This window comes from Oncorhynchus clarkii, chromosome 15 (genome assembly GCF_045791955.1).
Source record: "Oncorhynchus clarkii lewisi isolate Uvic-CL-2024 chromosome 15, UVic_Ocla_1.0, whole genome shotgun sequence".
In the NCBI taxonomy this organism is placed as follows: Eukaryota; Metazoa; Chordata; class Actinopteri; order Salmoniformes; family Salmonidae; genus Oncorhynchus; species Oncorhynchus clarkii.
In genome coordinates this window covers 12,108,539-12,126,141 of record NC_092161.1, presented here as the reverse complement: position 1 = coordinate 12,126,141, position 17,603 = coordinate 12,108,539, and the positions used below count along the sequence as shown (strand labels likewise).

General features: G+C 44.4%; 1 protein-coding gene across 2 annotated transcripts in view; it reads left to right on the top strand.

Moving 5' to 3' along the window:
• Nucleotides 1-1,770: 1,770 nt before the first annotated feature.
• LOC139366674 (uncharacterized) overlaps nucleotides 1,771-17,603 on the top strand; it is a 33,835-nt gene continuing 18,002 nt past the window's right edge. Inside the window, exon 1 of one of the 2 annotated variants that reach the window (XM_071104357.1) lies at nucleotides 1,771-1,904. In XM_071104357.1, coding sequence (XP_070960458.1) covers nucleotides 1,791-1,904 — 114 coding nt within the window. In that variant the 5' untranslated portion in view covers nucleotides 1,771-1,790. The remainder of the gene's footprint in view (nucleotides 1,905-17,603) is intronic. The other variant, XM_071104358.1, reaches the window with a different exon arrangement.

Sequence of the window (17,603 nt, the reverse complement as noted above, 5' to 3'; positions counted from 1 at the left end):
TGACTCAACACCATCAACATCCTCACCTCATCCCCCTCTCCTCTGTAGGACTAAGACGCTTATCGTGTGTGAAGCACCTCACTGACAAGAGCGGTATATCTGGCAATGACTAAATGTATCGTTGTGTTGCAATGCATATACTGGTAGCTCTGGCAAGGGTTCCCTCAATCTGACTACTGTCTCAGAAATGATCCAACTTGTCGGCTGTATTTGAGGCGTAGTCCACCACACCCACATCCTCTCAAAGGCAACATTTGTTTCAAATCCATTTTAATTTACACACCGCCTTGTCACATCAGGGAAAGTGGATCGATGTCTGATTACTCTCAAACAATTGCCTTCCTTCACTTTCGAGTATGACCACTGACATGAGAATATGGTAGCAGGGGTGACCAATTAATTATTGGCAAACCAATTCAGGGACTGAAAAATGTTTCTGTTCCCAAGAGATGCACATTTTTGTTCCAGCCCAGCACAAACACGTTCAAATAATCAATTGATTATCAAGCCCTCCATTTGGTATTTTTATGTCATTTCTTTCCATACCATGGACTGAATTGACCCCAACCTTGTTTGAGGGGGTTGAAGGCAGGCAGTTCATTCAGGAAGTGATGATGAAATAATGAAATTTTGACATAAATAGCTTCTCGTTTTCAGCTGATTGAGAACGTATTCATTTTTAAATTAAAGTCCTGAATTGACTACCTTCAATTCAAATTGACCATGACCCTGACCCCAAGTCAGTTTTCCATCATATTGCTTTCACCTACTGAAAAAGGGCAGTGATTTGGACTGAACAGGGTGATAGATAAACTCACAGATGATGAAAGGCAGTAACGTGCTAGTTCCCAGAGAAAGGTCCTTTAACTTGTTATTATTGGCTCAGGGAATGGAGCAAGGCTACATGACTCACCCCTAAGATTCAACATACCGCACACATAAATAAGGAAACGGGTGCATTGCATGAAATTAGATCTGCCTTGCCAATGTCAACTCCTACAAATGAGGACAAGAGTTATCATGCTGGAACCTCAGCCTGGAATGTGATGACTGTTGTCATCAGTGCTTGACTTGGACTGAAATACATGTTTGTACTCATTTTGGGTGGTGGAACAGTTCATATTTAGGTGCTATCTCGTTGATATAAATCTGAATGCATTACCAGCGCATTGAAAAGTTGATGTAATACTTTCCTGTGAATATATTGTCTACTGCCAAAAGGACCAACAGCATGAACAACTGGTAAAGTACAGTAAAATGTCATTTTATTCAACCTTCTGGCTTGTAGAGGTTGTGCGAGGAAACTTTCCTTATTCAAACTAATTTCTGCCTGATGTAGAATTCTGTGCAATTCAATGTTGGGTTTCCAGGCAAAGCCCCTGTGAGCTCCTGCCCAAGTCAAGCAATGGTTGTCATGGTTACCCTGTTGACGTTCTGTTTTCCAGGATGCACCAGTTCCCAGCCATCAAACTCTGATGGATGACTAACAGACACAGACCTGCATGCCCCCTCTCTCACACTGCCTCTAACACTCTCTCTCATACACACACTTACAAAATGGCCTGAAACTCATGACAAAACCTCATGTTCCTTCCAAGGGACAACATCATTGACATGTCTATCATTGATTGGCCATTAGGCTCAGCAGGAGAGTATAAGAAAAAATTGGAAGTAGCGAAATATTTGACTCTTTTCATGCAAATATGCTGGTTTCTTCACACAGAAGTTGCAGGTGTTGCAATCGACCCCCCTTACTTTGCCCCAGTCTCCCCCCAGTGTGGGACGTCCCAATGGGCGGATTTCAGGAGGGTTTGACAAGTAAAACTCCCAGTGTCGATTCTCTCGTCAAGTGTTGTCGCGCGTGTTTATTTCTTGGCTGGAGTATGAGCGGACCAAAGCTACAGGTAGGTCGACTGCATTGGTGTTTCCGGTGATATCATGCGCAGCGTCAGCGACGCACTCACAGCGCGTTTGGGGCTTGGTACGCGTGGATGGGGAGACGGGAGTAGGAATAGTTGTAATGCGCGCGCCTTGTAAACATTTTATACGTTCCCATCGGTTTTTAATTGGACATTGAAGCGAAAACGTTTAATTTGATGATATAGCCTACTCCAGTATTTTGGATTTGAGAGCAAATGTGTTTTATAGGAAGCTATAGTATAGAACAGAATGTCGCATTTTATTCGAAGGTATCTGTTTTACCGTTTAGAAATGAAAGCACTGTATCTAGTTCCCCATTTGAAGGTGTCATATCATACGTATTTGGACAAATTCACTTAGTGTTTTAAAGTGATCAAAAGTTTAATAGTTGGTCCCAAATAGAGCCCCGCAGCGGTAAAGCTGCAATAGCGTACCACAGTATGAGTCACAATACCCATAAAACATAGCGGTCAAACAGTTTCCACGTTTTTCCACCATTCATTTTTTCCACGGGGGATTTTAGAAACACTTAAAATAAGGGCTGTGTGACTGTGTGACAATTTTCTCCCTGGTCCCTAAAAGAAATAGACACATTTAAAAGTGTTAACTACAATTAGTGTTAACTAGAACCACTAATGGGGTGGCAGGTAGCCTAGTGGTTAGAGCGTTGAGCCAGCAAGAGAAAGGTTGGTAGATCAAATCCCTGAGCTGACAAGGTAAACATCTGAACAAGGCAGTTCCCAGGTAGGCCGTCATTGTAAATAGGAATTTGTTCTTAACTGACTTGTGAAGTAAAATAATGCATTCATTCTATCACCCCTTTTCTGGTGAGCACTACTTTATTTAGTCTTCTGGGGCAACAAGTTATGACAGAAGAGAGGCTGCTTATATCTAACTATAGTTGACAAACAATGGCCTCCCAAATGTCACAAATTATAAGCAGAAAGTTGTCTAAATTTGGGGTGAAAATAGCAAGTAGGCTATACGGTCCAGTACGGTGTATCAGCTAAATAAATGATTGTGGAATTATTATGGTGGATCAAACTGCTCGAGTAGTCTACTTTTTGAAGTGATTTGTTTGACAGTCCAGATGAAAACATGATCACACAACACCCATGATACGAGAAACTGAGCCTGCGCAGACCGTAAAACAACAGTAAACGGGATAAGATAGTTAGTTACATGCCACTGTATCCCGTCTAAGATCAGTATATACCATGCATCTTATCTGGGTTTCTCATAACCGGGTTACAAGCTTTTTGGGGTTATTGTAAATGGGATATGATGTTTATATGTGCCGACTCAAGTATTTTGTTTTTGAGTATCCCGAATAACAACAGGATATTGGCATGTATGTAAACATGGTCTTTGACATTCTGATTGAATCTATTCCGTTTGTGTTGGAAAGAGTTGATACTGTGGGGGAAAAAAATATCCAATCTTTTTCTTTGGTGGTCTCTGGAGAAAGAAATCTAGCAAGCTAGGGACATTTCCATCTAAAAGGACCCATGAGCAACAACATGTGAAGTTCATAGAAGCATGGTCAATTGGGTTTGACATCAAAGCTATTAGTCAATAAAAACAATGTTTTAAATGAAGGCATATACAAAAGTATGTGGACACCCCTAAAAAAAGGGTGGCTACTTTGAAGACTCTCAGATACAGTGGGGCAAAAAAGTATTTAGTCAGCCACCAATTGTGCAAGTTCTCCCACTTAAAAAGATGAGAGAGGCCTGTAATATTTATCATAGGTACACTTCAACTATGACAGACAAAATGAGGGGAAAAAATCCAGAAAATCACATTGTAGGATTTTTAATGAATTTATTTGCAAATTATGGTGGGAAATAAGTATTTGGTCAATAACAAAAGTTTATCTCAATACTTTGTTATATACCCTTTGTTGGCAATGACAGAGGTCAAACGTTTTCTGTAAGTTTTCAAAAGGTTTTCACGCACTGTTGCTGGTATTTTTGCCCATTCCTCCATGCAGATCTCCTCTAAAGCAGTGATGTTTTGGGGCTGTTGCTGGGCAACACAGACTTTAAACTCGCTCCAAAGATTTTCTATGGGGTTGAGAAGCCACTCCTTCGTTGCCCGGGCGGTGTGTTTGGGATCATTGTCATGCTGAAAGACCCAGCCACGTTTCATCTTCAATGCCCTTGCTGATGGAAGGAGGTTTTCACTCAAAATCTCCCGATACATGGCCCCATTCATTCTTTCCTTTACACGGATCAGTCGTCCTGGTCCCTTTGCAGAAAAACAGCCCTAAAGCATGATGTTTCCACCCCCATGCTTCACAGTAGGTATGGTGCTTTGGATGCAACTAAGCATTCTTTGTCCTCCAAAAACGACGAGTTGAGTTTTTACCAAAAAGTTATATTTTGGTTTCATCTGACCGTATGATATTCTCCCAATCTTCTTCTGGATCATCCAAATGCTCTCTAGCAAACTTCCGACGGCCTGGACATGTACTGGCTTAAGCAGGGGGACACGTCTGGCAGTGCAGGATTTGAGTCCCTGGCGGCGTAGTGTGTTACTGATGGTATGCTTTGTTACTTTGGTCCCAGCTCTCTGCAGGTCATTCACTAGGTCCCCCCGTGTGGTTCTGGGATTTTTGCTCACCATTTTTGTGATCATTTTGATCCCATGGGGTGAGATCTTGAGTGGAGCCCCTGATCGAGGGAGATTATCAGTGGTCTTGTATGTCTTCCATTTCCTAATAATTGTTCCCACAGTTGATTTCTTCAAACCAAGCTGCTTACCTATTGCAGATTCAGTCTTCCCAGCCTGGTGCAGGTCTACAATTTTGTTTCTGATGTCCTTTGACAGCTCTTTGGTCTTGGCCATAGTTGAGTTTGGAGTGTGACTGTTTGAGGTTGTGGACAGGTGTCTTTTATACTGATAACAAGTTCAAACAGGTGCTATTAATACAGGTAACAAGTGGAGGACAGAGGAGCCTCTTAAAGAAGAAGTTACAGGTCTGTGAGAGCCAGAAATCTTGCTTGTTTGTAGGTGACCAAATACTTATTTTCCACCATAATTTGCAAATAAATTCATTAAAAATCCTACAATGTGAATTTCTGTATTTTTTTTTTCTCATTTTGTCTGTCATAGTTGAAGTGTACATATGATGAAAATTACAGGCCACTCTCATCTTTTTAAGTGGGAGACCTTGCATAATTGGTGGCTGACTAAATACTTTTTTGCCCCACTGTATATACAGTCGAAGTCGGAAGTTTACATACACTTAGGTTGGAGTTCTTGTTAACAAACTATAGTTTTGGCAAGTCGGTCAGCACATCTATTTTGTGCATGACACAAGTAATTTTTTCCAACAATTGTTTACAGACAGATTATTTAACTTATAATTCACTGTATCACAATTCTAGTGGGTCAGAAGTATACACACACTAAGTTGACTTGCCTTTAAACAGCTTGGAAAATTCCAGAAAATTATGTCATGGCGTTAGGAGCTTCTGATAGGCTAATTGAGTCATTTGAGTCATTCGGAAGTATACCTGTGGATGTATTTCAAGGCCCACCTTCAAACTCAGTGCCTCTTTGCTTGACATCATGGGAAAATCTAAAGAAATCAGCCAAGACCCCAGAACAAAATTGTAGACCCCCACAAGTCTGGTTCATCCTTGGGAAAAATGTCCAAATGCCTGAAGGTACCACGTTCATCAGTACAAACAATTGTACACAAGTATAAACACCATGGGACCACACAGCCATCATACCACTCAGGAAGGAAACGCATTCTGTCTCCTAGAGATGAACGTACTTTGGTGCGAGAAGTGCAAATCAATCCCAGAAAAGCTTGTGAAGATGCTGGAGAAAACAGGTACAAAAGTATTTTATCCACAGTAAAATGAGTCCTATATTGACATAACCTGAAAGGCTGATCAGCAAAACCGCTGCTCCAAAACCGCCATTAAAAAAGCCAGACTACGGTTTGCAACTGCACATGGGGACAAAGATCATACTTTTGGAAGAAATTAAAAATTAAACTGTTTGGCCATAATGACCATTGTTATGTTTGAAGGGAAAAGGGGGAGGCTTGCAAGCCGAAGAACACCATCCCAACCGTCAAGCGCCGGGGTGACAGCATCATGTTGTGGGGGTGCTTTGCTGCAGAGGGACTGGTGCACTTCACAAAGTAGATGGCATCATGAGGAAGGAAAATTATGTGGATATATTAAAGCAACATCTCAAGACATCATAAAGCTTGGTCGGAAATGGGTCTTCCAAATGGACAATGACCCAAGCATACTTCCAAAGTTGTGGCAAAATGGCTTGAGGACAACAAAGTCAAGGTATTGGAGTGGCCATCACAAAGCCCTGACCTCAATCCCATAGAAAATGTGTGGGCAGAACTGAAGAAGCGTGTGCGAGCAAGGAGGCCTACAAACCTGACACCAGCTCTGTCAGGAGGAATGTTCCAAAATTTACCCAAGTTATTTTTGGAAGTTGTGGAAGGCTACCCTAAACATTTGATCAAAGTTAAACAATTTAAAGGCAATACTACCAAATACTAATTGTGTATGTAAACTTCTGACCCACTGGGAATGTGATGAAATAAATAAAAGCTGAAATAAATCATTCTCTCTACTATTATTCTGACATTTCAGTCTTAAAATAAAGTGGTGATCCTAACTGGCACAAAACAGGGAATTTTGTTATGGTGAGTGAATGAGGACCCAAAAGCGAACTAACTTAAACAGAGCTTCTTTAATAACCAAACATAGGTAGGCTCAGATAGACCGGCAGATTCCGACAGGACAGGACAAGGTTACAGCAAACATGACGATAGTCTGGCTCAGGCATGAAACACAAACAAGAATCCGACAAGGACAGGAACAGAAACAGAGAGAGATATAGGGACCTAATCAGAGGGAAAAAAGGGAACAGGTGGGAAACGGGGTGAATGGGTAGTTAGAGGAGACAAGGAACAGCTGGGAGAAAGCGGGGGAGAAAAGGTAACCTAACAACGACCAGCAGAGGGAGACAGGGTGAAGGGAAAGGACAGAGACAAGACACAACATGACAGTACCCCCCCACTCACCGAGCGCCTCCTGGCGCACTCGAGGAGGAAACCTGGCGGCAACGGAGGAAATCCTCGATCAGCGCACGGTCCAGCACGTCCCGAGAGGGAACCCAACTCCTCTCCTCAGGACCGTACCCCTCCCAATCGACAAGGTACTGGTGACCACGGCCCCGAGGACGCATGTCCAAAATCCTGCGGACCCTGTAGATGGGTGCGCCCTCGACAAGGATGGGGGGGGGGGGGGGGGGAAGACGAGCGGGGGCGCGAAGAACGGGCTTAATACAGGAGACATGGAAGACCGGGTGGACGCGACGAAGGTATCGCGGAAGAAGAAGTCGAACTGCGACAGGATTAATGACCCGAGAAATACGGAACGGACCAATGAACCGCGGGGTCAACTTGCGAGAAGCCGTCTTAAGGGGAAGGTTCTGAGTGGAGAGCCAAACTCTCTGACCGCGACAATATCTAGGACTCTTAGTTCTACGCTTATTAGCAGCCCTCACAGTCTGCGCCCTATAACGGCAAAGTGCAGACCTGACCCTCTTCCAGGTGCGCTCGCAACGTTGGACAAAAGCCTGAGCGGAGGGGACGCTGGACTCGGCGAACTGAGATGAGAACAGCGGAGGCTGGTACCCGAGGCTACTCTGAAAAGGAGATAGCCCGGTCGCAGACGAAGGAAGCGAGTTGTGGGCGTATTCTGCCCAGGGGAGCTGTTCTGACCAAGACGCAGGGTTGCGAAAAGAAAGACTGCGTAAGATGCGACCAATAGTCTGATTGGCCCGTTCTGCTTGACCGTTAGACTGGGGGTGAAAGCCGGAAGAGAGACTGACGGAAGCCCCAATCAAACGGCAAAACTCCCTCCAAAATTGAGACGTGAATTGCGGACCTCTGTCCGAAACGACGTCTGACGGAAGGCCATGAATTCTGAAAACATTCTCGATGATGATTTGTGCCGTCTCTTTAGCAGAAGGAAGCTTAGCAAGGGGAATGAAATGAGCCGCCTTAGAGAACCTATCGACAACCGTAAGAATAACAGTCTTCCCCGCTGACGAAGGCAGTCCGGTGACAAAATCTAAGGCGATGTGAGACCACGGTCGAGAGGGGATAGGAAGCGGCCTGAGACGGCCGGCAGGAGGAGAGTTACCGGACTTAGTCTGCGCGCAGACCGAACAAGCAGCCACGAAACGACGCGTGTCATGCTCCCGGGTGGGCCACCAAAAACGCTGGCGAATGGAAGCAAGCGTACCCCGAACGCCAGGGTGGCCGGCTAACTTGGCAGAGTGAGCCCACTGAAGAACGGCCAGACGAGTAGGAACGGGAACGAAAAGAAGGTTCCTAGGACAAGCGCGCGGCGACGGAGTGTGAGTGAGCGCTTGTTTTACCTGCCTCTCAATTCCCCAGACAGTCAACCCGACAACACGCCCCTCAGGGAGAATCCCCTCGGGGTCAGTGGAGGCTACTGAAGAACTGAAGAGACGAGACAAAGCATCAGGCTTGGTGTTCTTAGAGCCCGGACGATAAGAAATCACGAACTCGAAACGAGCGAAAAACAGCGCCCAACGCGCCTGACGCGCATTAAGTCGTTTGGCAGAACGGATGTACTCAAGGTTCCTATGGTCAGTCCAAACGACAAAAGGAACGGTCGCCCCCTCCAACCACTGTCGCCATTCGCCTAGGGCTAACCGGATGGCGAGCAGTTCGCGGTTACCCACATCATAGTTACGTTCCGACGGCGACAGGCGATGAGAAAAATACGCGCATGGGTGGACCTTGTCGTCAGAGAGGGAGCGCTGAGAAAGAATGGCTCCCACGCCCACCTCTGACGCGTCAACCTCGACAACGAACTGTCTAGAGACGTCAGGTGTAACAAGGATAGGAGCGGATGTAAAACGATTCTTGAGGAGATCAAAAGCTCCCTGGGCGGAAACAGACCACTTAAAGCACGTCTTGACAGAAGTAAGGGCTGTGAGAGGAGCGGCCACCTGACCGAAATTACGGATGAAACGACGATAGAAGTTCGCGAAGCCGAGAAAGCGCTGCAGCTCGACGCGTGACTTAGGGACGGGCCAATCAATGACAGCTTGGACCTTAGCGGGATCCATCTTAATGCCTTCAGCGGAAATAACAGAACCGAGAAATGTGACGGAGGAGGCATGAAAAGTGCACTTCTCAGCCTTCACAAAAAGACAATTCTCTAAAAGGCGCTGGAGGACACGTCGAACGTGCTGAACATGAATCTGGAGTGACGGTGAAAAAATCAGGATATCGTCAAGGTAAACGAAAACAAAGATGTTCAGCATGTCTCTCAGGACATCATTGACTAATGCCTGAAAGACAGCTGGAGCGTTAGCGAGGCCGAAAGGAAGGACCCGGTATTCAAAGTGCCCTAACGGAGTGTTAAACGCCGTCTTCCACTCGTCCCCCTCCCTGATGCGCACGAGATGGTAAGCGTTACGAAGGTCCAACTTAGTGAAAAACCTGGCTCCCTGCAGGATCTCAAAGGCTGAAGACATAAGAGGAAGCGGATAACGATTCTTCACTGTTATGTCATTCAGCCCTCGATAATCTATGCAGGGGCGCAGAGACCCGTCCTTCTTCTTGACAAAAAAAAACCCCGCTCCGGCGGGAGAGGAGGAGGGGACTATGGTACCGGCGTCAAGAGCTACAGACAAATAATCTTCGAGAGCCTTACGTTCGGGAGCCGACAGAGAGTATAGTCTACCCCGGGGGGGGGTGGTTCCCGGAAGGAGATCAATACTACAATCATACGACCGGTGTGGAGGAAGAGAGGTGGCCCTGGACCGACTGAACACCGTGCGCAGATCGTGATATTCCTCCGGCACCCCTGTCAAATCACCAGGCTCCTCCTGTGAAGAAGAGACAGAGGAAACAGGAGGGATAGCAGACATTAAACATTTCACATGACAAGAGACGTTCCAGGAGAGGATAGAATTACTAGACCAATTAATGGAAGGATTATGACAAACTAGCCAGGGATGGCCCAAAACAACAGGTGTAAAAGGTGAACGAAAAATCAAAAAAGAAATGGTTTCGCTATGATTACCAGAAACAGTGAGGGTTAAAGGTAGCGTCTCACGCTGAATCCTGGGGAGAGGACTACCATCCAGGGCGAACAAGGCCGTGGACTCCCTTAACTGTCTGAGAGGAATGTCATGTTCCCGAGCCCAGGTCTCGTCCATAAAACAGCCCTCCGCCCCAGAGTCTATTAAGGCACTGCAGGAAGCTGACGAACCGGTCCAGCGTAGATGGACCGACAAGGTAGTGCAGGATCTTGAAGGAGAGACAGGAGTAGTAGCGCTCACCAGTAGCCCTCCGCTTACTGATGAGCTCTGGCTTTTACTGGACATGAAGTGACAAAATGACCAGCAGAACCGCAATAGAGACAGAGGCGGTTGGTGATTTTCCGTTCCCTCTCCTTAGTCGAGATGCGGATACCTCCCAGCTGCATAGGCTCAGCTCCCGAGCCGGCAGAGGAAGATGGTAGTGATGCGGAGAGGGGGGCAACGGAGAACGCGAGCTCCTTTCCACGAGCTCGGTGACGCAGATCAACCCGTCGCTCAATGCGAATAGCGAGTTCAATCAGGGAATCCACGCTGGAAGGGACCTCCCGGGAGAGAATCTCATCCTTTACCTCTGCGCGGAGACCCTCCAGAAAACGAGCGAGCAAAGCCGGCTCGTTCCAGCCACTGGAGGCAGCAAGAGTGCGAAACTCAATAGAGTAGTCTGTTATGGATCGATTACCTTGACATAGGGAAGACAGGGCCCTGGAAGCCTCCTCCCCAAAAACAGATCGATCAAAAACCCGTATCATCTCCTCCTTAAAGTCCTGATACTGGTTAGTACACTCAGCCCTTGCCTCCCAGATTGCCGTGCCCCACTCACGAGCCCGTCCAATAAGGAGAGATATGACGTAGGCGACACGAGCAGTGCTCCTGGAGTAAGTGTTGGGCTGGAGAGAAAACACAATATCACACTGGGTGAGGAACGAGCGGCATTCAGTGGGCTCCCCAGAGTAACACGGCGGGTTATTGATTCTGGGCTCCGGAGATTCGAAAGCCCTGGAAGTGGCCGGTGGATCGAGGCGGAGATGGTGAACCTGTTCTGTGAGGTTGGAGACTTGGGTGGCCAGGGTCTCAACGGCATGTCGAGCAGCAGACACTTCCTGCTCGTGTCTGCCTAGCATCGCTCCCTGGATCCCGACGGCTGAGTGGAGAGGATCCGAAGTCGCTGGGTCCATTCTTGGTCGGATTCTTCTGTTATGGTGAGTGAATGAGGACCCAAAAGCGAACTAACTTAAACAGAGCTTCTTTAATAACCAAACATAGGTAGGCTCAGATAGACCGGCAGATTCCGACAGGACAGGACAAGGTTACAGCAAACATGACGATAGTCTGGCTCAGGCATGAAACACAAACAAGAATCCGACAAGGACAGGAACAGAAACAGAGAGAGATATAGGGACCTAATCAGAGGGAAAAAAGGGAACAGGTGGGAAACGGGGTGAATGGGTAGTTAGAGGAGACAAGGAACAGCTGGGAGAAAGCGGGGGAGAAAAGGTAACCTAACAACGACCAGCAGAGGGAGACAGGGTGAAGGGAAAGGACAGAGACAAGACACAACATGACAAATTTTTACAAGGATTAAAGGAATTGTGAAAAATTGAGTTTAAATGTGAATGTTTAAATGTGAAAGGTGAATGTAAACTTCCGACTTCAGCTGTATATATATATATATATATATATATATATATTTTTTGTTTTTGTTTTATATATATATATATATATATTTATATCACATCGTGGCCAACATTTTTGAGCATGAAACAAATATTAATTTCCACAAAGTTTGCTGCTTCAGTGTCTTTAGATATTTTTGGAATTCGGAAAGTATAATGACAAATATTTCGTAAGTGTCAAAGGCTTTTATTGACAATTACATGAAGTTGATGCAAAGAGTCAATATTTGCAGTGTTGACTCTTCTTTTTCAAGACCTCTGCAATCCGCCCTGGCATGCTGTAAATTAACTTCTGGGCCACATCCTGACTGATGCCAGCCCATTCTTGCATAATCAATGCTTGGAGTTTGTCAGAATTTGCAGGGTTTTGTTTGTCCACCCGCCTCTTGAGGATTGACCACAAGTTCTCAATGGGATTAAGGTCTGGGGAGATTCCTGGCCATGGACCCACAATATCGATGTTTTGTTCCCCGAGCCACTTAGTTATCACTTTTGCCTTATGGCAAGGTGCTCCATCATGCTGGAAAAGGCATTGTTCTTCACCAAACTGTTCCTGGATGGTTGGGAGAAGTTGCTCTCAAGGATGTGTTGGTACCCTTCTTTATTCATGGCTGTGTTCTTAAGCAAAATTGTGAGTGAGCCCACTCCCTTGGCTGAAAAGCAACCCCCCACATGAATGGTCTCAGGATGCTTTACTGTTGACATGACACAGGACTGATGGTAGCGCTCACCTTGTCTTCTCCGGACAAGCTTTTTTCAGGATGCCCCAAACAATCGGAAAGGGGATTCATCAGAGAAAATGACTTTACCCCAGTCCTCAGCAGTCCAATCCCTGTACCTTTTGCAGAATATCAGTCTGTCCCTGATGTTTTTCCTGGAGAGAAGTGGCTTCTTTGCTGCCCTTCTTGACACCAGGCCATCCTCCAAAAGTCTTTGCCTTACTGTGCGTGCAGATGCACTCACACCTGCCTGCTGCCATTCCTTAGCAAGCTCTGTACTGTTGGTGCCCCGATCCCGCAACTGAATCAACTTTAGGAGACGGTCCTGGCGCTTGCTGGACTTTCTTGGGCCCCCTGAAGCCATCTTCACAACAATTGAACTGCTCTCCTTGAAGTTCTTGATGATCCGATAAATGGTTGATTTAGGTGCAATCTTACTGGCAGCAATATCCTTGCCTGTGAAGCCCTTTTTGTTCAAAGCAATGATGACGGCACGTGTTTCCTTGCAGGTAACCATGGTTGACAGAGGAAGAACAATGATTCCAAGCACCACCCTCCTTTTGAAGCTTCCAGTCTGTTATTCGAACTCAACCAGCATGACCGAGTGATCTCCAGCCTTGTCTTCGTCAACACTCACACTTGTGTTAACGAGAGAATCACTGGCATGATGTCAGCTGGTCCTTTTTTGGCAGGGCTGAAATGCGGTGGAATTTTTTTGGGGGGGATTCAGTTCATTTGCATGGGAAAGAGGGACTTCAATTCATCTGATCACTCTTCATAACAATCTGGAGTATATGCAAATTGCCGGCATACAGACTGAGGCAGCAGACTTTGTGAAAAGTAGTATTTGTGCCATTCTCAAAACTTTTGGCCACGACTGTATATATATATTGAACAAAAATATAAACGCAACATGTAAAGTGTTGGTCCCATGGAAAAAGCTGAAAAAAACGATCCCAGAAGTTTTCCATATGTTGAAAATTCTTGTTTCTCTTGAATTTTGTGCACAAATTTGTTTACATCCCTGTTAGGGCACATTTCTCCTTTGCCAAAATAATGAATCCACCCAACAGGTGTGACATATCAAGAAGTGTATTAAACAGCATGATCATTACACAGGTGCACATTGTGCTGGGAACAATGAAAAGCCACTCTAAAATGTGCAGTTTTGTCACACAACACAATGTCACACAACACGTTTTCTGATAGCAGAAGTCGCATGTAAATGTCAAGTGTAGACATGACCTTAGATACACACCACAACCATTCTCTGTGTACCTTTAGGCTGAAGACAGAAATGTGTAGCATTAACATCTTCTGACTTCACGCCTCATTGGGTGGAATGGTACTGTATACCATCACCAGAATACACTAGGTATTTATTTGGACAGAGAAGCTAAAACATTTAATTTGGCTCTATACTCCAGCATTTTGGATTTGAAATCAAAATTTGATGCAAATCCAAAATTAATGTTCTGAGGCGACAATACAGAATGTCACCTTTTATTTGAGGGTATTTTCATACATAGTGTCATGGAGATTCTTACACAGGGACACTCAAAGTTAATCTTAAGTGAATCATTGTTTATTGTCGGCGCGCTGGAGAGGTTCCAACCAACTAATCCCGGAGCAGACCCAGCAGTTGTTTTATATACGGCTATATACACAGACAAGTTATATTTGCATGATTTAGCAAAATTAATTAATCATTACCATTTTGTTTCATTCATGGGACCAACCAATACTGTTTCATAACATGTGACAGACCAACACCGCGAGGCTTCTCCTCTCTAAGTTGAGATCTTGAAACTGAGATATCTTTTGTTTGTTCTCAAAACAAGGTCTGTGCGTACTGCCAAATTGCATCTACTGAAAAGAGGAGGATTTATTCAGTCAACCACTTGCATGGACACAGAAATTGGTTTATAGAACAACACATGAAAATAACACAGAAATGAGTTATAAGAAATGTACAAACATGAAAATTCCCATTACAATAGGTTATCTGTTTTACCGTTTAGAAATTAATGCACTTTATGTAAATCTTTGTGGGGCAAACAAAAGCAGAAATGTGGGATGCATGCCAGCAAAGCCACTACACAACACAACACTAATCAATACAATAATTGCACTAATGGTGAAAAACTGTGCCCACAAACTGTTAGGGCCTACATGAAGCTGTCCCAACAGAAGAGTCCCAACAGCAGTCCCAACACCTTACCACTGCTACACCTGGCTATCAGCGGAGCCTTGTCTGGCAGCTAAACAGTTCATTCAGCCTCATTTACTGCCTTTTAAAAAATATAGCTGATATGGCTGACTTGCTTAAACAATGGGGTTTCTACTGGAAATTGAGATGTACAAACTATGACATAAGGGAACGACAAGCGGATAAGAGGCAATTCTCAATTTCAATTAAGACTGAGCGAGCTAGGACAGACGTAGTCAGTATAACTATTTGGTCAGCACTTTTGAAATGTACGGTGATAGAATTCAGAACATGGGCCGTTCTTACAGTATTCTCCCTGTATACCAAGTCAGAACCGTAGGATAAATAAAGGGAGCATATAAGCAGACAATGAAAGCTCTTACGATATTTGATGATTACATTTCTCTAAAACAGGTTTATAGGCTACACGTACACCACCAAGTCAGAACAGAAGGCAAAATTAAGAGGAGAAAATAGACCAAATTATTAGCGTGAGGCACACGGGCTACTAACAGCTTAATACACAACATACAATACCAGTCAAAAGTTTGGACACACTTACTCATTCAATGGTTGTTATTGTCTTTATTGTTATTGTTATTGTCTTTATTTTTACTATAATAGTGAAGGCATCAAAACTATGAAATAACACATATGGAATCATGTAGTAACCAAAAAAGTGTTAAACAAATCAAAATATATTTTAGATTTTAGATTCTTCAAAGTAGCCACCCTTTGTCTTGATGACAGCTCTGTACACTCTTGGCATTCTCTCAACCAGATTCATGAGGTAGTCACTTGGAATGCATTTCAATTAACAGGTGTGCCTTGTTAAAAGTTAATTTGTGGAAGTTATTTCCTTCTTAATAGGTGGTAGGTGTGTCCTTGACTGGTACTGTACACATAGTACTACTTTCTTAGCTACAATATATCTTTGCCTTGCATATTACATCATTTATGCAGCAGCATACAAGACAATTTTGGACTCACCTTGTCGTGCTCTACTCACTTGAACAGGAGAGTGGTGCGGCGGTCCTTTGTGGGCAAATTTAGTCATCCAACTTTGTCATCAAAGTCTGGCATTCTTTGGATTTATGGTGCTTTCAAGACAACTGGGAGCTCTGGAAAAAAACAAGGTCGAATCATGATGACATCAGTGATCTTCAGGTTGTAGCTCTAGAAAGACGTCCGAGTTCCAGATGTACAATTCTGAGTTGGATGACCGTTCAAAACATATTTTCCCCCAGTTCCCAGTTGTCTTGAACTCAATGAAGTCAGATTTCGCAGTTCCGAGTTAACAGTTGTTTTGAGCGTGGTACAAATCAGCATAGCCAATGTTGAACGTTTATCATTATGATTATGCTTGGAAAAGAGACCCTTAATCCCAGACTTGGGACCACACAGCCACTCCACGGAATAGCAGGCTAGGGACTGCTTTGCAATGCTTGTAGTTAGCCAAATATTCCTTCAAATCCACTCATTGTTGAATTTGCGATTTCCAACTTGTTGTGTAATGTTTATGTCCAATGGCCGATGACCCCCGATACGTTTTATCTAAAATTTCTCTTCATTATTTTTGTCTTCATATGACAAGGATTAAAAAGGATTTGCCAGTAGATTGTCAATTTGATTCATGATGATGACTGCTAGCTAAGAATTTGAAAGTAGTCCAATCAAAGCTACAGTAGATGTGATTTGACATAATTGTATCTGTGGCCAATGACCTTGAGTCTTCTTGGATGGGCACTTCTAATGTAACTTTATGGCAGCACGCAATGGGATTGAATTTTCGAGCTCTACCCTTAAACTTGGCGGTGACGTAGTGTCCCCATAAGTGACAAAACACTGAGCCAATCACGGCGCAACTAAGAGAACATTACCAATCCCTCCGTATATTCCGCTTGCTGACCCATCACCACAGAAAGCACTGAGCCAGGCTGGAACACCTGCATTTTGGAGCTTATTTACCCCAGAAAGCAAGGCTGGAACACCTGCATTTTGGAGCTTATTTACTCCAGAAAGCAAGGCTGGAACACCTGCATTTTGGAGCTTATTTACTCCAGAAAGCAAGGCTGGAACACCTGCATTTTGGAGCTTATTTACCCCAGAAAGCAAGGCTGGAACACCTGCATTTTGGAGCTTATTTACTCCAGAAAGCAAGGCTGGAACACCTGCATTTTGGAGCTTATTTACCCCAGAAAGCAAGGCTGGAACACCTGCATTTTGGAGCTTATTTACTCCAGAAAGCAAAAAGAGACCATGTTTGTATGCGGTTTTATTAACTCCATTTTTTTCAACATTGTTTGCAAACTGATATGTGATACGTATTAATGCCGAAATAAAGTGCAAAATAGGCAAGCCAAAAGTACTTTGTATTTTTCTCTGCTCATACAGGAGTAATATAGACCTAGTGCACTAATTTGGTGGGGATTTGTTATTTATTTATTTCAGAGCAACACCTCAGCACCCCTACTTCCCGTTGCTATGCTTATCTGACGGGGCTGCTAGCGGATGGAAACTGTGTGCCTCCCAAAACTATCTCCTTTAGCCTGAAGTGTAGGGCTACCCTTGTGCACTAGCCTACTTCCCACAGATCGAGAAGCATTGGTGCATCGGAGGCATGGGATAGTGGGAGTTTCCACCATATTTCTTATACCAGTCATTTCCTTTCAAATCAGAGAAGTGAAGGGAACAAGTGCACACATTGGGAGGATGGAGATAATTGGGACATAGCCCCTCGTTAGCGAGTCCACAAGGCTACTGCAGCACTTTCTGTAATCCACAGGATGGAGAGTGAAAGCTATTGGAGTCAGTTAAAGGTCCAATGCAGCTGTTTTATCTCAATATCAAATTATTTCTGGATAACAAGAATGTACCTTACTGTAATTGTAAAATGGTCAAAAGTTAACAAAAATAGCTTCTTAGCTAAGAGCAATTTTTCAAGATAGA